Source organism: Callorhinus ursinus, unplaced genomic scaffold (assembly GCF_003265705.2).
Source record: "Callorhinus ursinus isolate GAN/ISIS: 27379988/994484 unplaced genomic scaffold, GSC_fseal_2.0 scaffold4, whole genome shotgun sequence".
In the NCBI taxonomy this organism is placed as follows: Eukaryota; Metazoa; Chordata; class Mammalia; order Carnivora; family Otariidae; genus Callorhinus; species Callorhinus ursinus.
In genome coordinates this window covers 72,097,608-72,124,895 of record NW_027397066.1, presented here as the reverse complement: position 1 = coordinate 72,124,895, position 27,288 = coordinate 72,097,608, and the positions used below count along the sequence as shown (strand labels likewise).

At 39.0% G+C, this 27,288-nt stretch overlaps 1 protein-coding gene across 9 annotated transcripts in view; it reads left to right on the top strand.

Annotated features, from left to right (window-relative positions):
- Nucleotides 1-27,288, top strand: part of FAM13A (family with sequence similarity 13 member A) — a 368,559-nt gene that overhangs the window by 220,534 nt on the left and 120,737 nt on the right. For all 9 annotated transcript variants that reach the window (XM_073891947.1, XM_073891949.1, XM_073891945.1 and 6 more), the window contains one exon: nucleotides 20,582-20,745. In XM_073891947.1, the coding sequence (XP_073748048.1) occupies nucleotides 20,582-20,745 (164 nt within the window). The remainder of the gene's footprint in view (nucleotides 1-20,581; nucleotides 20,746-27,288) is intronic.

The window sequence follows — 27,288 nt, the reverse complement described above, 5'->3', positions numbered from 1 at the left end:
TGTGTCAAATAAATAAATAAAATCTTTAAAAAAAAAAAAAAGAAAGAGCTTTAAATGCAGTATTCCTTCACTGGTGTTGACGTGGGAGGTGCTTTTACCCCCTGTGGAAAATATATCTTCACTTACTGATTTATCATAGAAATGCAAACAGATCACCGGGTAATAGTGGTAGTTACTGTTCACAATCATAGAAGAAAGGATGACCTTTAGAAGTTTTGCAGGGGAAGCAACCCAACTATTGTGGAACAGAATGAGAAGTCCTAGAGCATGAAATCCTGTACACACTATCTTTCCCTGGGGAGTTAATTTTTATTTTTTGGAGAAACCTAGGCTGCATCCCCTCCCCCATAATTATGCTTAGAAGAGAATAATATAAATAAATAATTTTCAAGAACTTATGAATGACATTATCAAAAGATGCTTTGATGAACTCATTTGCTTAATGCTCATTAAGGAGAGTGTAATTACTTTTTGAAAATACTATTTTGTTCCATTTAAATATAAAGAATTTGGGGGCGCCTGGGTGGCTCAGTCGTTAAGCATCTGCCTTCGGCTCAGGTCATGATCCAGAGTCCTGGGATCGAGCCCCACATCGGGCTCCCTGCTCGGCGGGAAGCCTGCTTCTCCCTCTCCCACTCCTCCTGCTTGTGTTCCCTCTCTCGCTGTGTCTCTCTGTCAAGTAAATAAATAAAGTCTTTTAAAAATAAATAAATAAATAAATAAATAAAAATTTGTAGGGAAAAAATGATTATAGTTTTGTAATATATGATTTATAAGTAAATCTGTCTGATGTATCAGCTGTATGTTTGGGATGAAGGGGAGAAGAAAAGCCAATGAAGTAATTTATAAATTTGTTTTTGTAAGGAAAGTATATTGAACATTCATTAATCACCTCTTACTGAGTTTTTCATATATTTTCCATATTAATCCCTTATCAGAAAGATGATTTGCAAATATTTTCTCCCATTCAGTACGTTGCTTTTTTTGTTGTTGTTTTAATTTGCAGCGTAGGAGCTTTTTAGTTTGATATAGTCCTACTTGTTCATTTTTGCTTTTGCTGCTTTTGCTGTTGGTGTCAAATCCAATAAATCATTGTCAAGACTGGTAACAAGGAGCTTACCACTGTTTTCTTCTAGGAGTTTTATGGTGTCAGGTATTACATTTAAGTCTTTAACCTGTTTGAAGGTGACTTTTGTGTGTGGTATAAGAGGGTTAGTTTCATTCTTTTGCATGTGGCTGTCCAGTTTTCCCAACCATTTATTGAAGAGCTTGTCCTTTCCCCGTTGTATGATTCTGATTCCTCTGTCATTAATAAATTGACCATCTATGCATGTGTTTATTTCTGGACTCTATTCTGTTCCATTGTTGTCTGTTTTTATGCCATTACCACACTGTTTTGTTTACTATAGCTTTGTAATATAGTTTGCAATCAGGAAATGTGATACCTCCAGACTTATTCTTTCTCAAGATTGCTTTGGCTATTTGGGCGGCTTTGTAGTTCCATACATATTTTAGGATTATTTGTTCTATTTCTGTAACAAATGCCATTGAAAGTTTGTTAGAGATTGTATTGAATCTGTAGATTGCTTTGGGTAGTATGGATATTTTAGCAGTGTAGATTCTTCTAATCCCTGAGCACGGAATATCTTTCCATTTATTTGCGTCTTCTTCAGTGTCTTTCATCAGTTTTCAATGTACAGGTCTCTCAGCTCCTTGGTTAAGTTTATTCCTAGGTATTTTAATCTTTTTGATACATATGATTAGTTTCTCTTTCTGATGGTTCATTATTAGTATATAGAAATGCAACTGATTTTTTTATATTGATTTTGTATCCTACTGTTTAACTGAACTAGTTTATTCTAACACTTTTTTGGTGTAGTCTTAGGGTTTTCTATATATAAGATCATGACCTCTGCAGAGATAGTTTTACTTCTTCCTTTCTGACTTAGATGCTTTTTATTTCTTTTTTTTTTTTTTTTTTTTTTGCCTAGGTGCTCTAGGTAGGACTTCCAGCAATACATTGAATAAAAGTGGCAAGAGTGGGCATCCTTTTCTTGTTATTAAAGGAAAAGCTTTTAGCTTTTCGCTGTTGAGTATGATGTTAAGTTGGGCTTATTGTGTATAGCTTTTATTATGTTCAGGTATGTTCTCTCTATACCCATTTTTTAAGAGTTTTTGTTATGAATCTATGTTGAATTTTCTCAAATGCTTTTTCTTTGTCTATTGAGGTGATCATATGATTTTTATCTTTCATTTTGTTAATATGATGTAGCACATTGATTTGCTAATGTTGAGCCATGAAGCATTCCTGGAATAAATCCCACCTAATCATGGTGTATGATCTTCTTAATTAATATTGAATTCAGGTTGCTAGTATTTTGTTAAGAATTTTTTGCATGTATGTTCATCAGGAATATTGACTTGTAATTTTCTTTTCTTGTAATATCCATGTCTGGTTTTGGTATCAGGGCTTTCTGGACTTGTAAAATGAGTTTGGAAATGTTCCCTTCTCCTGTTTTGGTGGGGAAGGATTGGTACTAATTCTTCTTTAAACATTTGGTAGAATTTACCAGTGAAGCCGTCTGCTCCTGGACTTTTGTTTATAGGGAGGATTTTGATTACTGATTTAATCTTTACTCCTTATTAGCAATTGGTCTGTTCAGATTTTTTTTTTTTTTAAGATTCTATTTATTTTTTGACAGAGAGAGACACAGCAAGAGAGGGAACACAAGCAGGGGGAGTGGGAGAGGGAGAAGCAGGCTTCCCGCGGAGCAGAGAGCCCGATGTGGGGCTCGATCCCAGGACCCTCGGGTCATGACCTGAGCCAAAGGCAGACACTTAACGACTGAGCCACCCAGGCACCCCCTGTTCAGATTTTCTATTTCTTCATGAGTCTTAGTGGGTTGTATGTTTTTAGGAATCTATTTCTTCTAGGTTGTCCATTTTGTTTAGCAGGTAATTGATCCTTTGTATTTCAGTTGTAATGTCTCCTCTCATTTCTAATTTTGAGTCTTCTTTTTTTCCTTTGTGAGTTTAGCTAAAATTATCTATTTTGTGTGTGTGTGTGTTTTGTTATTTATTAACCAGTTCTGTTATTCAAATCATGCAGGCAGAACTCATATGTATAGTAATCCTATTTTTTCCAAAAATTCTAATATTTTATCTTTATTGTTGGTTTACAAACCTTATCCATGCAAATAACTATGGTTTATTTATCCCATAAGATTTATAGATGAAATTAGAAGTTGTCTATTTTGTTTATCTTTTCAAAAAGCTAGCTATTAGTTTCACTGATCTTTTCTATTACCTTCTTAGTCTCTGTTTCATTTATTTCTGCCCTGATCTTTGTCATTTTCTTCCCTCTACTAACTTTAGGTTTGAGTCTCACTTTCAGTACATGAGTACCAACTTCAGGTCAGCCCTCATGTTGCTGGCAGTAGTGCCACTCTCTCCAGTCTTCCACTCTTCCTCTCTTTTAAACAACTCTTTCATACTTCCTCCTTGATCTTTAGCCTCCAGCATTCCTCTTTTCACCCTTCACTCTCAGATAATGACCTTACTTTCTATTTCATGGAGAACACGAAGAGAGAATATCCACCTATTCCCATCCTCACATCCACTCTGTACCTGCCCCCATACCATGTTCTCTCCTTTCTTCCAGTCACAGGTGTGCTAAGCTTGCTCCTGTCCAAGAGCAGCCCTCCACCGTGAACCAGATCCCATATTCTCACACCCTCCCCAGCACTCTACTCCCTGAATCCTTTCCTGCCCCCCTCCCTCTGCTGGGTCATCAGTTTTTCATCTGTCTACTGAATCATTCCCATTAGCATAGAAATATGCTGGAATATTTCCCATCTTATTAAAAACAAAAACCCTCTCCCGGGCGCCTGGGTGGCTCAGATGGTTAAGCGTCTGCCTTTGGCTCAGGTCATGATCCCGGGGTCCTGGGATCGAGCCCCCCACATCAGGCTCCTGGCTCAGCGGGGAGCCTGCTTCTCCCTCTGCCGCTCTCCCTGCTCATGCTTTCTCTTTCTCTCTCTCTCCCTCTCTCTCTCTCTCTCTCTCTCTCTATCTCTGTGTCTCAAATGAATAAATAAAATCTTAAAAAAAAAAAAAAACCTCTCCCTTGACTCCACAGCCGTCTCTGGCAATCACCCATTTCCTAAAAGAACTATATGAGCTTGCTATTTTCACTTCCTCTTCTCTTTTCTTCCTGGACCCACTCTAATCAATCCCACTATGGAATGAAGCAGCTCGTGTCAAGTGACGCCACATTGCCAAATTCAGGGGTCAGTTCTCAATTTTCTTTTTTTTTTTTTACTATGTTAATCACCATACATTACATCATTAGTTTTTGATGTAGTGTTCCATGATTCATTGTTTGCATATAACACCCAGTGCTCCATTCAGTATGTGCCCTCCTTAATACCCATCACCAGGCTAACTCATCCCCCACCCCCCTCCTCTCTAGAACCCTCAGTTTGTTTCTCAGAGTCCATCATCTCTCATGGTTCATCTCTCCCTCCGATTCCCCCCCCTTTCGTTTTTCCTTTCCTGCTATCTTCTTCATTTTTTTTTTAACATATAACGTATTATTTGTTACATAGGTACAGGTCTGTGACTCAACATTCTTACACAAATCACAGTGCTCACCATAGCACATACCCTCCCGAATATCTATCACCCAGCCACCCCATCCCTCCCACCCCCCACCACTCCAGCAACCCTCAGCTTGTTTTCTGAGATTAAGAATTCCTCATATCAGTGAGATCATATGATACATGTCTTTCTCTGATTGACTTATTTCGCTCAGCATAATACCCTCCAGTTCCATCCATGTCATTGCAAATGGCAGGATTTAATTCCTTTTGCTGGCTGCATAATATTCCTTTGTGCGTGCGGTGTGTGTGTGTGTGTGTGTGTGTGTGTGTGTGTCGCATCCTCTTTATCCATTCATCTGTCGATGGACATCTTGGCTCTTTCCATAGATTGGCTATTGTGGACATTGCCGCTATAAACATCGGGGTGCATGTACCCCTTCAGATCCCTACATTTGTATCTTTGGGGTAAATACCCAGTAGTTTACGCAATTGCTAGGTTGTAGGGTAGCTCTATTTTCAACTGTTTGAGGAACCTCCATACTGTTTTTCAGAGTGGCTGCACCGGCTTGCATTCCCACCAACAGCATAGGAGGGTTCCCCTTTCTCCACATCCCTGCCAACCTCTGTTGTTTCCTGCCTTGTTAATTTTAGCCATTCTGACTGGTGTAAGGTGGTGTCTCATGGAGGTTTTGATTTGGATTTCCCTGATGCCAAGCGATGTTGAGCACTTTTTCATGTGTCTATTGGCCATTTGGATGTCTTCTTTGAAAAATATCTGTTCATGTCTTCTGCCCATTTCTTGATTGGATCATTTGTTCTTTGGGTGTTGAGTTTGATAAGTTTTTTATAGATTTTGGATACTAGCCTTTTATCTGATATGTCATTTGGAAATATCTTCTCCCATTCTGTCGGTTGTCTTTTGATTTTGTTGACTGTTTCTTTTGCTGTGCAAAAGCTTTTTATCTTGATGAAGTCCCAATGGTTCATTTTTGCCCTTGCTTCCCTTGCCTTTGGCGATGTTTCTAGGAAGAAGTTGCTGCAGCAGAGGTCGAAGAGGTTGCTGCCTGTGTTCTCCTTTAGGATTTTGATGGATTCCTGTCTCATATTTAACTCTTTCATTCATTTTGAGTCTATTTTTGTGTGTGGTGTAAGAAAATGGTCCAGTCTCATTCCTCTGCATGTTGTTGTCCAATTTTCCCAACACCATTTGTTGAAGAGACTATCTTTTTTCCATCGGACATTCTTTCCTGCTTTGTCAAAGATGAGTTGACCATAGAGTTGAGAGTCCATTTCTGGGCTCTCTGTTCTGTTCCATTGATCTATGTGTCTGTTTTTGTGCCAATACCATATTGTCTTGATGATGACAGCCTTGTAATAGAGCTGGAAGTCCGGAATTGTGATGCCACCAGCTTTGGTTTTCTTTTTCAATATTCCTCTGGCTATTTGGGGTCTCTTCTGGTTCCATACAAATTTTAGGAATATTTGTTCCATTTCTTTGAAAAAAGTGGATGATATTTTGATAGGGATTGCATTAAATGTGTAGATTGCTCTAGGTAGCATTGACATCTTCACAGTATATATTCTTCCAATCCATGAGCAGGGAACGTTTTTCCATTTCTTTCTGTCTTCCTCAATTTCTTTCATGAGTATTCTATAGTTTTCTGACTGCAGATCCTTTGCCTCTTTGGTTAGATTTATTCCTAGGTATCTTATGGTTTTGGGTGCAATTGTAAATGGGATCGACTCCTTAATTTCTCTTTCTTCTGTCTTGTTGTTGGTGTATAGGAATGCCACTGATTTCTGTGCATTGATTTTATATTCTGCCACTTTATTGAATTCCTGTATGAGTTCTAGCAGTTTTGGAGTGGAGTATTTTGGGTTTTCCACATAAAGTATCGAATCATCTGCAAAGAGAGTTTGACTTCTTCTTTGCCAATTTGGATGCCTCTGATTTCTTTTTGTTGTCTGATTGCTGTGGCTAGGACTTCTAATACTATGTTGAATAGCAGTGGTGATAGTGGACATCCCTGCCGTGTTCCTGGGGGAATAGTGGACATCCCTGCCTGACCTTAGGGGGAAAGCTCTCAGTTTTTCTCCATTGAGAATGATATTCGCTGGGGTTTTTCATAGATGGCTTTTATGATATTGAGGTATGTACACTCTATCCTTATACTCTGAAGAGTTTTGATCAAGAAAAAATGCTGTACTTTGTCAAATGCTTTTTCTGCATCTATTGAGAGGATCGTATGGTTCTTGTTCTTTCTTTTATTAATGTATCACATTGATTGATTTGCGGATGTTGAACCAACCTTGCAGCCCACGGATAAACCCCACTTAGTCGTGGTGAATAATTCTTTTAATGTACTGTTGGATCTTATTGGCTAGTATTTTGGTGAGAATTTTTGCATCCATGTTCATCAAGGATATTGGTCTGTAATTCTCCTTTTTGATGGCATCTTTGGTTTTGGGAACAAGGTAATGGTGGCTTCATAAAACGAGTTTGGAGGTTTTCCTTCCATTTCTATTTTTTGGAACAGTTTCAGAAGAACAGGTCTTAATTCTTCTTGAAATGTTTGGTAGTATTCCCCTGGGAAGCCATCTGGCCCTGGGCTCTTGTTTGTTGGGAGATTTTTGATGACTGCTTCAATTTCCTTAGTGGTTATAGGTCTGTTCAGGTTTTCTATTTCTTGCTGGTTCAGTTTTGGTAGTTGATACATCTCTAGGAATGCATCCATTTCTTCCAGATTATCTAATTTGCTGGCATAGAGTTGCTCAGAATACGTTCTTATTATTGTTTGTATTTCTTTGGTGTTGGTTGTGATCGTTCCTCTTTCATTCATGATTTTATTTATTTGGGTCATTTCTCTTTTCTTTTTGATAAGTCTGGCCAGGGGTTTATCAGTCTTATTAATTCTTTCAAAGAACCGGCTCCTAGTTTCATTGATCTGTTCTACTATTCTTTTAGTTTCTGTTTCATTGATTTCTGCTCTGATCTTTATTATTTCTCTTCTCCTGCTGCGTTTAGGCTTTATTTGCTGTTCTTTCTCCAGCTCCTTTAGGTGTAGTGTTAGGTTGTGTATTTGAGACCTTTCTTGTTTCTTGAGAAAGGCTTGTATTACTATATACTTTCCTCTTAGGACTGCCTTTGCTGCATCCCAAAGATTTTGAACAGTTGTGTTTTCATTTTCTTTGGTTTCCATGAATTTTTTTATTCTTCTTTAATTTCCTGGTTGACCCATTCATTCTTTAGTAGGATGCTCTTTAGCCTCCATGTATTTGAGTTCTTTCCAACTTTCCTCTTGTGATTGAGTTCTAGTTTCAAAGCACTGTGGTCTGAAAATATGCAGGGAATGATCCCAGTCTTTTGGTACCGGTTGAGACCTGATTGGTGACCTAGGATGTGATCTATTCTGGAGAATGTTCCATGGGCACTAGAGAAGAATGTGTATTCTGTTGCGTTAGGATGGAATGTTCTGAATATGTCTGTGAAGTCCATTTGGTCCAGTGTGTCATTTAAAGTCTTTATTTCCTTGTTGGTCTTTTGCTTAGATGATTTGTCCATTTCAGTGAGGGGGGTGTTAAAGTCCCCTACTATTATTGTATTGTTGTCGATGTGTTTCTTTGCTTTTGTTGTTAATTGGCTTATATAATTGGCTGCTCCCGTTTTAGGGGCATCGATATTTACAATTGTTAGAACTTCTTGTTGCATGGACCCTTTAAGTAGGATATAGTGTCCTTCCTCATCTCTTATTATAGTCTTTGGTTTAAAATCTAATTTGTCTGATAAAAGGATTGCCACCCTAGTTTTCTTTTCATGTCCATTAGCATGGTAAAGGATTTTCCACCCCCACACTTTCAAACTGGGGGTGTCTTTGGGTCTAAAATGAGTCTCTTGCAGACAGCATATCGATGGGTCTTGTTTTGTAATCCAATCTGATAGGCTGTGTCTTTTGATTGGGGCATTTAGCCCATTTACTTTCAGGGTAACTATTGAAAGATATGAATTTAGTGCCATTGTATTGCCTGTAAGGTGACTGTTACTGTATATTGTCTGTGTTCCTTTCTGATCTGTGTTACTTTTAGGCTCTCTCTTTGCTTAGAGGACCCCTTTCAATATTTCTTGTAGGGCTGGTTTCGTGTTTGCAAATTCCTTTAGTTTTTGTTTGTCCTGGAAGCTTTTTATCTCTCCTTCTATTTTCAATGACAGCCTAGCTGGATATAGTATTCTTGGCTGCATATTTTTCTCATTTAGTGCTCTGAAGATATGCCAGTCCTTTCTGGCCTGCCAGGTCTCTGTGGATAGGTCTGTTGCCAATCTAATGTTTCTACCATTGTAGGTTATAGATCTCTTGTCCTGAGCTGCTTTCAGAATTTTCTCTTTGTCTCTGAGACTCATAAGTCTTACTGTTAGGTGTCGGGGTGTTGACCTATTTTTACTGATTTCGAGGGGGCTTCTCTGTGCCTCCTGGATTTTGATGCCTGTTTCCTTCCCCAAATTAGGTAAGTTCTCTGCTATAATTTGCTCCAATATACTTTCAGCCCCTCTCTCTCTTTCTTCTTCTTTGGGGTCCCGATTATTCTAATATTGTTTTGTCTTATGGTATCACTTACCTCTTGAATTCTGCCCTCATGATCCAGTAGTTGTTGATCTCTCTTTTTCTCAGCTTCTTTATTTTTCCATCATTTGGTCTTCTATATCACTAATTCTCTCTTCTGCCTCATTTATCCTAGCAGTTAGAACCTCCATTTTTGATTCCACCTCATTAATACCCTTTTTGATTTCGACGTGGTTAGATTTTAGTTCTTTTATTTCTCCAGAAAGGGTTTCTCTAATATCTTCCATGCTTTTTTCAAGCCCAGCTCGTATTTTTAAAATCGTCCTTCTGAACTCTAGTTCTTACATCTTACTAATGACCATATTGATTAGGTCCCTGGCAGTCAGTACTGCCTCTTTTTCTTTTTTCTTTTTTTTTTTTTTTTTGAGGTGATTTTTTCCATCTTGTCATTTTGTCCAGAGGCGAACAGATGAATGGGAGAACACAATGCTAACAGGGTAACAAAGACCCCAGAAAAATATACACTAAACAAATCAGAAAAGACTTTCCAGAAGGTGGTCGCTTTTCTGTGCAGAGTTGCTGCTATTCTTTTCTTCGATCTCCTGTTGAGTTCGTAGATGTTTAGAATGGTTTGATCCCTTTCTAGCTGAGTTCCTAGGATCAGACAAAATTTAGGTCTCCTACTTCTCCGCCATCTTGCTCCTCCCCACCCCCCAGTTTCAATTTTCATCCTCTTCACCCTGTCAGCAGCATATGATGCACTTGATCACACCTTCCTTTTTTATTTTTTTTATTTTTTTTAAAGATTTTATTTATTTGCGAGAGAGAGAGAATGAGAGAGAGAAAGCACATGAGAGGGGGGAGGGTCAGAGGGAGAAGCAGACTCCCTGCTGAGCAGGGAGCCCGATGCGGGACTCGATCCAGGGACTCCAGGATCATGACCTGAGCTGAAGGCAGTCGCTTAACCAACTGAGCCACCCAGGCGCTCCCACCTTCCTTTTTTAAATAACAGTGTTACTGAGATATAATTTATATACCATAAAATTAACTCTTAAAATTAGAGTTCAGTAATTTTTAGTATATTTACAGAGTTGTGCATCTGTCTACATCATTTAATTCCGGAACATTTCATCACTCCCAAAAACAAACCCCGTACCCATCTGCAGTCACGTCCCGTTGCTCAGTTCCTGGCAGCCACTGAGCTACTCTCAGTCTCTGTAGATCTGTGCATTCTGGACATTTCATATAAATGGAATAATGTGTTCTTTTGTGTCTGCCTTCTTTCACTTAGCATAATATTTTTGAGATTCATCAATGTTATAGCATGCATCAGTATTTCATTCGTTTTTATAGCTGAGGAGTATTCCCTTGTACAGATAGACACATTTTGCTTATCCATACATCAGTTGATGGATGTGTGAATTGTTTTCACTTTTTGACTATAATGAATAATGCTGCTCTGAACATTCATGTACAAGTCTATATGTAGATATATGTTTTAGAATTGCTGGATTACATGGCAACTGTATATATCCCTTCCTTGTTGAGACCCTTTCCCCTTGCCTTTCAGGACATTCTTTGTTTTTCCTTCTCCTTCACTGTCCATTCCTCAGTCTCTCTGGGTCTTCTCTCTCTGAGCTCAGCATACTCTGGATATCAGTTCTTAGTCTCATCTCCTCCCTTCTCCGTTTAGATTCACTCCCTAAGTGACCTCTTCTAATTACTTAGTTTTTAAATACCAATTACTGATAGATGACTCCCAAACTTGTATTTTCAGTTGAAGTTTCTCATCTCCAACCACTATATTCAACTCCCTATATGACATTTACATCTCTCTATGTTATGTGCATCTCAAACTATGCATGTCCAAAGTTATTAAAGTTTTTAGCATGTTCAAAGCTATAAACTCCTGGTTTACCCACAAAATCTGTACCTCCTGCTATCTTTTCTAACTCCATGATGGCAGTTTCATCCTTTCAATGCTCAGACCAAAAACTTTAGCATCATTCTTGACTCCTGCCTTCCCCGTGTCCAGTGCCTCAGCTAATCCTGTTGCCTCCACATTCAGGATATAACCAGAATCTAAAGTCTTCTCCCCAGCTCCTGGATTCAAGCCACGAGCATCTCCATGACTTCCTAGTTGGTCTGCTTGCATCACTCTGACCCTTCTACAGTCTTTTCCCCCATGCAGCAGTAAGGACCCTTTTAAAATGAAAGTCAGACATGTTACTTCTCTCCTCATCATCTTTCCAAAAACTTTCTATTTGCTCAGGGTAAAAACCAAAGTCTTTAAGTATACATGATCTGGGCCCTCTGCTACATCACTGACCTCATCTCTTGCCAATGTTTGTATTCATTTAGCTCCAGCCACCCTGACCTCCTTGCTGTTCTTCAGACTTGGGAATCATGCTTCTTCCTCAGGACTTTGCTCTGCTCTTTTCTCTATCTGGAATGCTCCTCCCCAGACATCCTTTTCAGACAGTGCTTTATTTATTTATTTATTTTTAGGTCTGTGGTCAAGACTGCTAAGGGCCTCCCAAGAGCTATTCTGCCTCCCTTCCTTGGCTGGGTACATTGATATACAGCTATAAGACTACTTTCCCTAACTTCCCAGGCAGCAGTGTGTCACCATGTGACTACATTTTAACCCAATAAAAGTAAGCAGTTGGGTTTTCCTTTAAGGTGGGCCATGCCCCTCTGTGGCCCTCCCCTGGCCATCCCTGCATCCCAGCATGTTTGTAACACAAACCCATGAGGGCTCCTGCTTTCCTAGAACTTACGTCTGGGTAGGAGGAAAAGACAACAAATAAATAAACATAAATTTGTTTATACATCTGACCTACAGTATGTCAGATGGCATTATGTGCAGTGGTGATAAAGAAAGCAAGGTCAAGGTAAAGGGGAGTAGAGCATAAAGGAGAATATTATATAGCGTCAAAGAAGGCTTTACTGATAAAGTAGTATTTGAGCAAAATGTTGCATCAGTTTGGATTAGGTTTCCTTGCATATAAATAAACCCCAAACAACATCAACTTAAACAAGACAGAAATGTATTTTTCTGAAATAAACGAAACCTTCACGTCAGGCTAGGGCTGGTGATGAGACTCTATGAGGTAGCTTCCAACTCCACACTGTTGCAGTGTGCTCCTGGCGCAAGGTGTTGCCATCTGCTTTCCTTCTGGGTCACAGCAGGCATGTGGCCTCCCTGAACTACCACTGATCATTCCGTTTGCCCTGGATTTTACATGTTATTACTTTACTTTTCACTGTCACTTTGGCCAGGACAAAGGTTTTAATAGCTGACTTTCCCACTATCTATACAATCTTGGGCAGCTCATTTCAGTTCTCTGAATCCCTGGATTTCATTTTTGAAATAAGGCAATTGGAGTAGATCTCTCTTCAGTTCAAAAACTGGGTGGTTTTTTGTTTTGTTTTGTTTTGTTTTGTTTTGTTTTGTTTTAAGATTTTTTTTTATTTATTTGTCAGAGAGAGCACGTCTGAGCAGGGGGCAGGGGGGCAGAGGGAGAGGGAGAAGCAGGCTCCATGCTGAGCAGGGAGCCCGATGTGGGGCTCGATCCCAGGATCCTGGGATCATGACCTGAGCCGAAGGCAGACGCTCAACCAACTGAGCCACCCAGGTCCCCAAAACTGAGTGGTTCTAAAATAAACATCTAATTTCTTAATTTTCCACCTAATTTTTCTTATATAAACATGAAAATATGACCAGCTATAATCAAACAATTCAGTTAATGTTCATTTAATTTAATCTTTTTTGCCTTAACATTTATTTTCAAAACCGTCAAAGAGAAACTATTTACTTCTTGGCAAATTTAAAAACTTCGATTCAGCAGCACATATTATTCTAAGGTGTTTTATTGTGGTTGTTTTTAATACACCTGCCCAGCATCCATCTCAGAGATATTCTTTGAGACTGCGAAGTGGAGTGGTAGGATGAATTTAGGTAGATGTACTTTTTAAAATCTCCAAAGGATATTCCATTGTGCACCCCTGGGTAAGAACCACTGCTTCACAGCATTCCTTCTAGTGTCCGTAGTATCCCTTTGGAATAAGCTTCCAGAACATCCTGTTTTAAGGCCCCATCACCCTGCTTAATCCTGTCCTCTAAATTAGCAAGAACTTGAAGCCAAAAGATTGCATTTGGGATGGGATGATAAACGTTCTCATTGCTTGATCATTGATTTTGATAATTAAAAATAAATGATCAAAAATTTTTAAGCTATTTTTATATTGCTAATAGAAGGAAAATTTATGAAAGTCTTCTATCTTAATTCCTAAACTGCTCAGTTTGCAGTTACTTCTGCCTGTTTTTTTCCCTGATAAAAGACCTGAAGTCAGGGATGTGAATGAGTAACTTTGTAAAACAGCAGTTGGACTGTGTTGATGTGAAGAGACCTCAGCTTACTACCATGTACCGACTTCTCTGTGAGCATCTTAAGATGAGACTTCCTTGAGCCCATGTCCCAGGACACCTGGCTCCAAGTAAAAGCTTCCTGCCCTGTCTTCCCATTTCCATACCATAGCTATTTTTAAGATTAACTTACAAGTTTTGAAAAATGAATATAAATGAGTCTAAAACAAGAGTATTGCTTACACAGGGGAATTAATGTGCTTTATGGTATCAACTGATAATCTGTCAACATTTCAGTGTTCCTGGGAGGAAGGTAGATGATATCATTTAGTTTGGTCATTCATTTGTTCATTTACTACGTAGCTATTTAGTGGTTGCTTTCTGTTTGCCAAGTGCTGTTCTAGGAGTCAGGGCTACAGCAATTAACAAAACAGACAAAAGTCCCTGCTGTGATAGCACTTACTTTTGCAGAGGAGGTGAGGAGAGAACAGTTGGGGGAAACCAGGTGCTAAGGGTTCTTGCTTGGGCCATACTGCAAACCTGTAATTGATCTCATCTATTTCACAGTACATTTTTTTTTAATTGTAAAGTTTCTGTCTTTTTACACAATTTTGCTAACAAAGTTAAACTGATTTTATTCTAAAGTACTAGAACTTAGAGCAAGATGAAATTTTAATTAGTTATAACTTTAACACTGCCTCATTTTTACGAAAAAGGGAAAGATATGTACAAGAAACGAACCCCCCAAAATTTCCTAAAGCATATTAATAACTTTCTCAGAAAACAGCCTGGAACATCAATTAGCACTGTAGCTGGCACATAATAGATTGGCCAAATTATCAGGAGAATTGTAGCCATTTAGTAAACAAACCTCACCTTTGGAAAACAAACTTGGACATATTTATTAAAAACAAAGGTTTTTCTCACACTTAGAGGATTTTTTAAAGTTTTTTTAAACTAGAAATGTCTTTTTTTTAAGATTTTATTTATTTATTTGAGAGAGAGAATGAGATAGAGAACACGAGAGGGAAGAGGGTCAGAGGGAGAAGCAGACTCCCCGCTGAGCAGGGAGCCCGATGCGGGACTCGATCCCGGGACTCCAGGATCATGACCTGAGCCGAAGGCAGTCGCTTAACCAACTGAGCCACACAGGTGCCCAAAACTAGAAATGTCTTGGGTCGCCTGGGTGGTTCAGTCGTTAAGCATCTGCCTTCAGCTCAGGTCGTGATCCCAGGGTCCTGGGTTGGAGCCCCACATCAGGCTCCCTGCTCAGCGGGGAGCCTGCTTCTTCCTCTCCTGCTCTCCCTGCTTGTGCTCTCTCTCTCTCTCTCAATCTGTCAAATAAATAAATAAATAGAATCTTAAAAAAAATAAACTAGAAATGTCTTTTTAAAGAAATTGGAGCTGAACATCTCGTTTCTGGTACTCCATTATGTCCCCGTTTCTTGTTGTGAAGAGTGTGAGTTCAGTGAACTTGAAGGAAGGCAAGAGGCTCTGCTCTCTTCCAAACAAATGGCAAGTGGAGGAGGAAAGTGATCAAGGAAATGAGGCAGTCTACTAAACTTTCTTTAGGAAGTCTAAATGTTAAAAATTAACTTTTCAGATTTCTTCTATCACAATTTCCTTCATCATTGGAACCTTGATTGTGGTTTCCTGCCTGGTTCCAAACATCTCTCAAAGTACCTGATGATGAAAAGAACAGACTGACAGGTTTTGTAATTTTGAAATGCAAGCACAGCAACTGACCAGTACTTAGGGTGACTCCTAAGACCAAAGTAGTAGTTTTTTATGCTTGAACTTTAAAAAATGTATTAATAAGACCATTTTAATAGCATTCTAAATTGTCATTCTAAATTGTCCTGCGGTTGAGGAGGGGGCTGAGACGGCAGTGTAGTAAGAGGACCCTAGGCTCTTCTCATCCCTCAGACACAACTTAGATAACTCTCAAATCATTCAGAATACCCATAAATTTCCCTACAGTTGATTCACAGGCACATTACTTTTCTGGGAAGAAACTTATAATAAGCAGGGAACGCACTCCACCTACACAAAGAAAAGAGAGTTTCACATTTGAGAGACAGGTCCCTGTCCAGTCAGTTGAGCTCCTTCTCCTTCTGACTCACCTGCTAGCCCTTTGTTTCAGTCCTGCAGGGCAGACAACTCCTACCCTGCACTTGACTGGGGCAGAGAGCGCCTGTACTCAGGATTTACTATCGTGCCTTCACTGACGGGTTCATATGGATAAATGTTAAGTTGAGGCACATTATTTTTTAATGCTGTTAGGACACTGACTATGTCAGTGTATCAGGGTAAATCAGAGCTTTGTTCCAGAGACATGTTTTTCCGGTGCTGAATTTCTTGTTCAATTTTTAAAGATGAAATCATGTTAAAACATTTGTAGTGTTGACTGTGACAGAATTTGTTTTTTGGCCTTTGAAATTTATTCAAGTATGTTTTAAGTATGGTGATGACCTGAGTTTTATTGGAGGCATATAACTATGCATTTTTGTTTGCTAAATGAGCCCACACTATATTATATATCATGGCACAATTATTTCAGTCTCATTAAAAACTTTAGAGACATTTTAATGATTAAATGATCCTTCATCATATAGATGTGCCATAATTACCTATGATAGTAATTTGACTAAAATACTTACATTTTTGGCCTATTATAAATGAAAAATATGAATACATTTTCCATATAGTTTTGTCCTCATATCTGATTCTTTCCCCTATGATTATACTGCTAGAATTGTTCAGTAGATGCCAGAGGGATCAATTTAAAGAGAATTTTAACTACTAATGCCAAAAAAAGGGAGGAAGAAAATGGTTTGCATTATGGGATGTAATGTGACTTTCATCCAAAAGTGCCTTTTCTTCTTGCAATTCTAATGTTTCGCATGTAAGCCAAGTACAGAAAGTAGTGGTAAGCACAAGTACTGAGGCCTGACTCTCTGGGTTCATAGCTGTGCCACTTCTCAGTGGGACAGATAACTCACGTTCTTGATGCCTCAGTTTCCTCATTGGTGAGATGGTAATAATAGTCCCTGCCTCTTTGAGTTGTTGTGACAGTTAAACAGATTAATTGACATAAATCTCTTGGAACCATGCCTAACACAGAGAAATGTTCACTAAATCTCTATAACAATAGCAACAACATCTAAGAGAATATTTCCTAATTTTACATTGTCAGAAGTTACTCTTGTGTTTCTATTCCCATGGCATCTCAAAATCTAAAGCAGCTCAAATTCCTTGTGTTAGTCTGTTCCGTGCCTGCAAATACCTGCATGGAATGTGCTCTTTTTACAATCCCTGGGGTTCTTACTATTTCAGTGGTACACATAAATCACACAGCATGTGCATGGATCCTTAACTCAGTCAATGGCAGATTGTTCTGAGCAAAATGTTTTCTATAGATGGTTTGGGGGCATTGATAGTTTTCACCTCCAAGAACCAAAGTTATCATGGAGAAATCACAAAAATAGAGCAGCAAAATGTGGTGTGAAAAATGGGTATCTCCAGTGGAAAGAGAGAGCTGGCCACCCCTGTCAGCATCCCAGACCATTGGTCGTTTGCCTACTGCAGCCACACATCATGAGGGAGGCTGCAGGTGGGTCTCTCCAAGCACATTAGCTCCATTATTGGAGTAAGGCTTTTAGTCCTATTTGGAGTCCCTGCCCCACAGAGCTTGGCTGAACCTCATGGAATCAGGAACAGCCCTTGATTAGACAGAGCAGATCTAGGTGACCTCCTTGGCCCATTTCTTCTAACCTGTCTGGGCCCATTACATCTTAACATGCCAATTGGCAAAAAAGGGAGCATGGAACCAGAAGAAAAGTACAAGCTACATTGTAATAACATGTATCCTTGTATCCTTGGCCTTGGATGACTGAGGTCCTATTCCTCCTCAGAGAGTTATGATGAAAGGAGCCTTGAGTACCATCTCAAAGTCAACCACTGAACTTTACACAATCTGAGATGGATACCCAGAGTGTAAAAATAAAACTATCCCTTCTATCTACCCAACAAGGCCAAGGCTCAAATCATGTGTTTCTAAAAAGCTTAATTCCAGCTAAGGTAAAGGAAGTGATCTCTTTCCTTTTCTCAAAGTTCATACTTTTGTACTAAAATTAATAACATCAGTAAGGTAGCAGGTTTTAAAATTTTATCACTCTGTTTTTCCTACAGTCATTTCTGTAATGTACAGTCCTCAAGGTATACATTCAAGACTGTTAATCCCCTTTAAAAACATGCATTCCTTTTAAAATATGTATGTAGGTATGTATATGTGTGTGTGTGTGTGTGTATGTGTGTATGCACTATAGTTCTAGTAGTCTTAACAGTTCCTGAGCTATTTTTTTCTAACAGTTTTGTTCTCTCAAACTTCATGTGGTATTTTCATGTTCTGTGCACAAGTTCAGTTCTTTGTACTACTTTGGTATATATTAATTAGGAGTTTATATTTTGAAGTTCATGATTAATGATAGTCATGTCTATTTTATTTCTGTAGAGATTAAATCATCACAAAAATATACTTTAATAATGTAGCTGATGTAGTTTCTGGTATCTGAGTTTTAAGTGATTTGCATTATGTAGTCTATTTTAATATAAACTGACAAAATGGAATCAGTTGCATATTGCCTTTTTACCTTAGACTATTTCTCCTCTGCGTAAACTATTGAATTGAATTTAGAACCCCCAAATTATCACTGAACCTTTTAACACCATGAAATGTTGCCAAACAACTGCTCTTGTATTGGTTTTAATATTGAGAGAATTAAGTCTGGGTATGAGATTTTTTTTAGCTAACTAGTTTGAAATCTTACTGCTTTTTCAGTGTGCTTATTTTTCTTGCCTACTCTTATGAAAAATAACCACATGCAAAAGGAGCCTCTTTATGAAATATATAAATAGTATATATTTGTACTTTTCAGATGTTCTCTTGCTGCTTATCTAAATATTTCTTTTTTAAAAAAGATTTATTCTAGAAAGGTAGAGAAAGAGTGAGCACAAGCGGGGGGAGGGGCAGAGAGAGAGGGAGAGGGAATCTCAGCAGACTTCTTGCTGAGCCTGGAGCCCAATGCCAGGCTCGATCCCAGGACTCTGAGCTTATGACCTCAGCAAAATCAAGAGTTGGACGCTCAACTGACTGAGCCACCCAGGTGCCCCTAATATTTCTTTCATAAGTAATCTTAGCAAATATCTCAATGAACTATAGAGTTCATAATTTAAAAAAAATTTTTGCCTTGTTTTCCTTGATTTTTCATGATCTTATAAAAGTTCTACAGAGAAATGCATTGGAACAATTTATTAGTAATCATCAGATTTGGGCAAATTTCACATAACAACAATGTTAATAAAAGCTAGTTTTTACTGAGTGTTTACTTTGCTCTGTGTTAAATATAACTATTTGCTAAATTATTTTCAAATGTTATTTTTATGCAATCCTCATAGAGGTATGAATTTATTAAATATTTATGTTTACAATTATCCCTGTATTATTTTTTTTAATTGCCTGTTATCCTAGTTTCTTGGTCAGTCACTGTCTTGGGAATATCTTGTAGTTGAAGACTGTATTGTCTGACAATAAGTATTAATGGTTCAAAACTTTGCTAAACTTGATGGCTCAAACGTTAAAAATAATAATATATGTAAGATGAAGAGAGGGACAGGGGAGAGGGGAAAAAGAGGAAGAGCGTGAGACAGATTATAGTCTCCAGGCATCTGGTTGAAGCCATATAACCTAGAAATATAAAACAACTAAGGTGAAGGTATCAGATGACGTGAAATCAAGTGTAGATTTTGTGGTGGTGTATTATAGGAATTCAAAGTTGGGAAAGGTTATTAAGACCTGAGGTTAAGGGGCGCCTGGGTGGCTCAGTCGTTAAGCGTCTGCCTTCGTCTCAGGTCATGGTCCCAGGGTCCTGGGATCGAGCCCCGCATCGGGCTCCCTGCTCCACGGGAAGCCTGCTTCTCCCTCTCCCACTCCCCCTGCTTGTGTTCCCTCTCTCACTGTGTCTCTCTCTGTCAAATAAATACATAAAATCTTAAAAAAAAAAAAAAAAAGACCTGAGGTTAATTAGAGAAGCTCTGTGGGCAGTGGATTCTTATCTCAACCTCAAAGGAAGTTAAGATTTGGTTTGGTCTTAGGCAGTTGGTGAGTAGCCAGTGATGAACAGATGACATTCCAGTTGAAGGACAAGCATAAGAAAGCTTAGAGATGAGAAAAGGCTTCCAGTATCATAAATACACTTGATCCAAGGGTTTCAATCTTTCCTGAAACTCTTACATGATTTTTATACAATTTTAGGATAAGGACATGGGTTGTATTCACATTCTTTCTGATCTAATATAAAAGCATGAGGGTATTTCTGGGATTGGAGGGAGCACATAACTTCTGATAAGAGACGTCAATACACCAGTGTTCATGTGGCACTCTGTGGCCCATGCTTCCAGAGATATAAAAGAACTTAAAAAGGTGGGTTTTTTCCTAGATATTTCCTTAGTTAAAAATGTATTAGGCCATACTTTGCCCTATAAAAGAAGATTACAACAGAAACTATTAGCGAACTGGTGTGTATTTTACTTGATAGTAGTAAATATTTCTGGATGCCTTTCTGACATTGGCATCCTTCATTTCAGTGGTTCTCGGCCCTTTTTTTTTCCCCTGCCTTTTTCTATTTCTTCTTTCCTTCACTCCAAGTTGCCAGTCAGATAGACTCTCATAATCTGTCATTACACAGAATGTTATTTTGGCGGGGCAGGGGGAAGGGGGCAGGTGAGCCTGGGGAAGATTTGCATGAGAATCCAGGAGAGGGACGTGGGCTGTGTATGGTTTGAAAGTTCTCGTTGGAAGTATTGGTTTCTCCCCTTCCCTGTGCCCTTTGCCATTTGACAGTTCTTTTAAGTATTTTAAATTCTATACTAGGTTGATATTTTTCTAGAATATTATTAATAGGTTACTAATAAATCAGAATAAATCATCTTCAATAATCTAATTTGAAAGATTTTTAAAATCTCTCTTTCTCTCTCTCTTAAATTTTATTTTCTAGATCCCCAAATCCAGGAGTGAGGGATCTATTCAGGCCCACAGAGTTCCACAACCAGAGCTATGTGATGGCGTTCCTCAGGTCAGCCTGCGGCTAAGTCGTAGAAAACCCTGCTGGGATGATGTGAATTCAGCAGAGGTTGCTAATGTCGCAAATTTGGTATCCAGGTTGGCATGTTTCTTTTGTTTACATGTTATATGTTGTATTGTCTACTCTGATGTTTAGGCCCCCATGTTTTTGACTAAAAGTTCTTATCACTAGAAGTGTTTGTGGTTTGTTATATTTTATTTACATTTATTTTTTTGTTTGTATTTTAAGACAGATTATCTAGTCGATTGGCCTATGCTAGGCCCCGAGTTAAAAGTTGCAAGAATTACTTTTTGGTTGCCTTTTCATAGTATGTTCAGTGGCCAATATTATTTGCAATTAAAATAGACTTCTGAATTGTTACTAGGACCAACTGTCACTAACACATTTTGAATATAGCCTTTTAGCTATTATGTTGCAAATTATGCCTGAAAGCAAACCTCTTTGGTATACTTGAAGAAGGCATGCAGTTTTCTTAAAATAGGTGAGATGGGTCTGAATCTTATTACCTGCTAGCATATAGAATTTTTCCTTTTAAGAATTTTTAATCTTTCGTTATAACTTAAAACCTATTTCTTAAATCCATGACAAGACAGAGAGCTCTAGAAAACTGAAAGATATTTATGACATTAAACAGATAAATAATACAGTTAAGAGCGTACCACTTTGGATTGCATTATGAAAGAGGGAATTTCTGTAAAAGATGAAGAGAATTTAAATAGGAAGAAAAAGAAGGCCCCATCAGGAAGTATTTGGGAAATAGCAAACAGGTGTCATGTGGGGAATTGGTTGGAGGTAAGGCTGGGAAAATGGAGTGGGGCCAAGTCAGTGAGGACCTTGAATGTTAGGACAGGGGATGCAGCACTGAACAAAGCCAACCAGGGCCCTGTGTTTATGGACCTTATATTTTAGTGAAGGGGGCAATAGGAAAACACTTAGAGAAAAAAAAAAAAAAAGCCTATGAAGATCATTCCGGCTCTAATAAGTGGGGGTATTAAGAAACTAAATCAGGTTAATGTCACAGACTCATGCAGAGACAATTTTAGTTTGAGTAGGCAGGGAAAGCCTAAGCTGAGACGTGAAGGAGGAGGAGAGAGTGTGTGAAGGTCAAGGAAAGTGCATTTCTATGCAAAAGAACCAAGCAAGGGACCTGGGCTTCATCCTACAGGTACTAGGAAGCCAGTGAAAGTTTCAGCTAAGTGGGGTAGGTGATGGGAACCATGATAAGTTGATATATTAGGCAAAGCAGTCTTTTATCACTTGCAGGATCAATGGGACATGGAGAGTTTGGAGGAAGTTATACTATTGGTTCCTTCAACAGTTGTTAATCTTTATGGAGATCTAGTTGTGTGGCATCTACCTGCTGGGTGGTGGCAATTCAGACAATGAGAGACAAGTCCTGCACTTGGGGAGACAGAGGAAAAGTGAATAAAAATTGATATGATTATTAAGCACACATACACCAGGTGCCCATCATGGTCCAAGCAGTGGGAAATGGGCTGGTGAAAAAGTCCTAGGATTCTGGTGCTCCTTAAAGAGCTTCCAGTACAGGACACAGGGTGCTGTGTGGGGCCAAAGGAAGGGTAGAGACCACGTTGGGTGAGGAGGGTCAGAGAGGTTTCAGAAAGAAAATGCCTTGTGAACTAGCGCTAGTAGAATAAGTAGAAATTTCCTGGGCAGAGGGATCGAGATAAGGGTGCTCCTGGAAGAAAAAAGGCAGGTGCCAGGGCACACAGGGTGGGGAGGACAGCTTGGAAAACTGCAGGTGCAGCCGTGGGTTCGGGATGCCTGGGGTTGAGAACACAGGCGAGGCTAGAGGCGGGCTAAGAGACTGAGCTGAATAGATCAGATCGCGAAAAACTATCCCCCATACTAAAGAGTTTGGATTTTCTCTTGAAAATTACAGAACGTGATTGCAGGAATCTAAGGCGGCAAATGATCTAAGCAGACTTGGACTTTAGAGAAGCTCCTGTGGCACCAGTGCAGAAGGAGAGGTTAAGGGTGCTGGTGGGAGACCAGCAAGAAGGCCAAGCGGCTGATCCACTACCACCTGCCAGCCTCCGAGATGGGGCGGGCGGACAAGCCTGTGCTTTGAGGGAGGGCGGAGAACAGGCTATTGCTTCCAGGGGTGGACTCGGTCCAGAAAGGGTTGGGGTTGCTTTGTTTGTTTGTTTGACTCCATTTGGGGTATTATAATAATGACTGAAATGTAGGCACGGTTGTGTGTGTAACAGGCAGAGTCCACGGAGGGAAAGAAACTGATTTATAAGCTGGGAGGTCATGGAACAAGGCGTCCGGAGGGAATTCAGAGACCAGGAAGGCAGGCTGTGCCCCTGGTGGGCCGCTGTGCCAAAGCGGGGAGGGAGGTGGCATGTGCAGTGCATAGCCCTCACCACTGAGGGGCAAGGCTGTCATCCTTGGAGGAACTGGCCTCGGGCAGGGAGGAAAGTTCTGAAAAAGAATAATGGACACAGAAACATTGGGCCTTTTTAAAGTTTTCTTCTCTAGTTTAAATATCAGGGCAAGTGGCTGGGGGACAAGAGCTAGTGTAGATGTTATCTTCCCAAATTACTTGGCAGAGAATTATGCCAAGAACGCTATATGTGAAACAATGAAAAGAAAAATGCAAATTTTAGTTGTTTATATCATTATTTTTATTCATCCAGTCAGAAAATGAAAGGGAAAAAAAAAAAGTTTGTTGCTCCTAAAGGTAACAAGAAAAGAGCTTCCTGTTTGGAGAATGAATTTGTATTTCTGAGATACAAATCAAGAAGTGAGGGGGGGCGCCTGGGTGGCTCGGTCGTTAAGCGTCTGCCTTCAGCTCAGGTCATGATATCATGGTCCTGGGATCGAGTCCCACATCAGGCTCCCTGCTCCGCGGGAAGCCGGCTTCTCCCTTTCCCCCTGCCACTCCCCCTGCTGGTTCTCTCTCTCCCTCTCTCTCTCTCTCTCTCTCTCTCTCTCAAATAAATAAAATCTTAAAAAAAGAAGTGCAATTATGGAGAGAAGGCACAGTTAATGTTGCTCTGGCAACTCTTTGTTCCTCTGGTCAGCATATCTCCAGTTGAAACAAATGTGCATTAATATTTACAAATTTTTATACACTTTCTAAGTTCATCAAGTACAGCCTTGAAGACTGACTCCTTCACACTTGGCAGCCTTAAAGATTTAGATAGAAACTTTGCTGCTCACCGTCATGCACTAGTGACTCATCCAAGTTCTCGTCTCTATCCATAATCTATAGTGTCCATGCAGAGATTTTACTTTTTACATACTTCTTAATAGATTGTGAGACAAATTGTCAAAAGACAGGTGGAGATAATTAAAATAAATTTAACTGAAAATAAACTTTAAATCTTTTATATATCTTTGAAGTAATAGAATGAGTATTATGCCAATTTTCATTTCAAGAATGAACTTATGAGGTGGTTTCCATTTGTGGTTACTTTCCAGAACAAGATATTGGTTAGTTCATAAATTTTAAATAAAAGTGTGTGTGTGTTTCTACTTTTTTCCTTAACAGTTCATTAGTGGCACCAGTCTTAGAAAGATTGGCAATGTGTATTAAATATATTACAGTATGCCCATTATCTAATACAAGTTTTTTTTAAAAGATTTTATTTATTTATTTGTTTATTAGAGAGAGAGCGCACAGAGGGAGAGGGAGAGGGAGAGGGAGAAGCAGACTCCCCACTGAGCAGAGAGCCCAACGTGGTGCTGGATCCCAGGATCATGACCTGAACTGAAGGCAGATGCTTAACCAACTGAGCCACCCAGGTGCCCCTAATACAAGATTTACTTTGGTTTACGAGCTTTTCTTTGAGGAATTGTCAAGAAGCATTTAGCTGGACTTTTCCTAGTATTGATCTTTTATTTTTTAGTTGCTCTTTGAAAAAGAAAAAAAAAAATCAGCAAAATCTATTCTTGTTTGACCTATGATCTGGTGAGTTTGGTTTACTTTACAAAACAAAAAAAAATCATTGTTTGCATTTTAATATCAGTGCACCACATTTATACTTCATGGTTTGGTTTTCAGCAGAGTTACTGTATCAGTTAACAACCCAGAAAGAACCTTTGGTACTGAGATTTCCAGAATGGTGAAGTGTCCTGTGATTTTTAAACAACAGGTTAAGGCTGATTTCTCAGGCTTTTGAGGAGCGATTTTTGGCTAACAGTATGCTTTGATAATTTTGAATGTTTAGAGTTGAGGCCTTATTCAGTATTTTTCCCCAGGTTGTCTCACTTTGGTCTTTTTCTTCATTTCAATTCTGTATAGTCTCATTTCTTCTTAAGATGTAGTAGAAATATGAATTGTTACCAGCATGTGTTCATTATTTTCTAGTCTTCAGATGGTGGCAGCAAAAATAAAAGCAGAGAGAGTAACACACATAAAATGTGATGTTTTGTGAGTCGAGAGAAGAGCTGGATATCACTGCTTATTGGCTGATTTCTATCTTGGAACATTAGTCAGATGAATATCATTTTTTTCTATATTTCTATAATTGTCAAAAATTGACATTGAGGATATAGTCATATAAACAATCATTTTTCTAATCCTCATAGAATCTCTCACAATTGGAGTGATTTAATGAAAAAAGCTTACGGGTAAGTATCTCTTGATTTTGTTAGAGTTCAGTGGAATGCTCTATTTTATACTGAATTCTAAGCCAAAGACAGAAGTACTTAATTCAGTGAAAGCATTAGCTTTCTTTCTTTTTTTTTTTTTAAGATTTTATTTATTTATTTGAGAGAGAGAGAATGAGAGATAGAGAGCACGAGAGGGAAGAGGGTCAGAGGGAGAGGCAGACTCCCTGCTGAGCAGGGAGCCCAATGTGGGACTCGATCCCAGGACTCCAGGATCATGACCTGAGCCGAAGGCAGTCGCTTAACCAACTGAGCCACCCAGGCGCCCGAAAGCATTAGCTTTCTAAAACTCACAGCAGCAGTTACTAAAATACTGTTAAGAATTCTTTTTTTTTTTTAAGATTTTATTTATTTATTTGACAGAGACACAGCAAGAGAGGGAACACAAGCAGGGGGAGTGGGAGAGGGAGAAGCAGGCTCCCCGCGGAGCAGGGAGCCCGATGCAGGACTCGGTCCCAGGACGCTGGGATCATGACCTGAGCCAAAAGCAGACACTTAACTGACTGAGCCACCCAGGCGCCCAAGAATTCTTTTTTGTAGGGGAGCCTGAGTGGCTCAGTTGGTTGAGCATCCGACTCTTGATTTCAGCACAGGTCATGATCTCAGGATTGTGAGATCCAGCCCATCAGACTCTGTGCTAGGCGTGGAGCCTGCTCAGAATTCTCTCTTTCCCCCCTCACCCCACCCTCTCTCTCCTCTTAAAAAAAAAAAACTTTTTTGTAATTAAGATGTGTGTGTTACTAAAATTCACGGTAGACTGAAAAGCATAATTTCTGATCTGGCATGCCCACTTCAAAGGAGTCAATGCCTGTCCTTCTCCACAGTGTAAGTACAGTGTACAAGTTTGGTGGGTTAGAGGCACTCACAGAAATCAGAAGGTTATTGAACGAGTGCATCCCTTAAGCAAGGCTGGAACATTCCAGCTCCTTTCAGTGTATCTGATATTCTTATTCCTTTTAAAGATACTGAGGAAGAAAAACTGTAAACATTAACTAGTATGTTAAGAAGTAGGCCACTTAAAAATTTTCATGGAAGGGGGCGCCTGGGTGGCTCAGTTGGTTAAGCGACTGCCTTCAGCTCAGGTCATGATCCTGGAGTCCCGGGATCCAGTCCCGGGATCGGGCTCCCTGCTCAGCAGGGAGTCTGCTTCTCCCTCTGACCCTCCCCCCTCTCATGTGCTCTCTCTCTCTCTCATTCTCGCTCTCTCAAATAAATAAATAAAATAAATAAAATTAAATAAATAAATAAATAAATAAATAAATAAATCTTTAAAAAAAAATGGCAGAAGTCATTTTAAAAAAAAAAATTTTTTTTCCTGGAAGGGGAAGTTACATATCCATGCTCAAAAAGAAAAAAGACAGGTTCTATTACAGGTAACGTTTGAGATGTTAAAAGAATTTGAAGCTTCAGGGATAGCCATCTTACTATCTGTTTCAACATGTAAAGTAGATAAGTGATCCTTTCGTGTTCCTAGCACTGTATTTATTACTTTCAGAATTTTTTTAATTTTAGAATTTAAATAGAGAACAGAATTAATATTTTTAGGTTTTTAGTTGTTAAATACTATTTATTGTAATGGTCTTTTTGAAAGGCAATGTATTTCTTTAAATGTGTGATTTTCTTAAAGGCCACAGGAAAATCTCTAGTTTTTTTCTATAAAATCAGAATGAAGACTCAAAAAACCATGTATCATATGATTCCATTTATATGAAAAGTCCAGAAAATACAAATTTAAAGAAATAGCAAGTTGAGTTGTGATTGTCTGGGGTTGGGGCTGGGGGACCAGGGAGGGACAGAGATTAATGTAAATGCCCTGAGGGACCTTATTGGGTGGAATGAAATGTTCTGAAACTGATTTATGGTAATAGCTAGACCACTGGTAAAGTTACTAAAAATCACTGAACTGTAGACTTGATAATGTGGATTTTATGATATGTAAAATATATCTCAATAACATTGTTTTAAAAATACAAGTACCA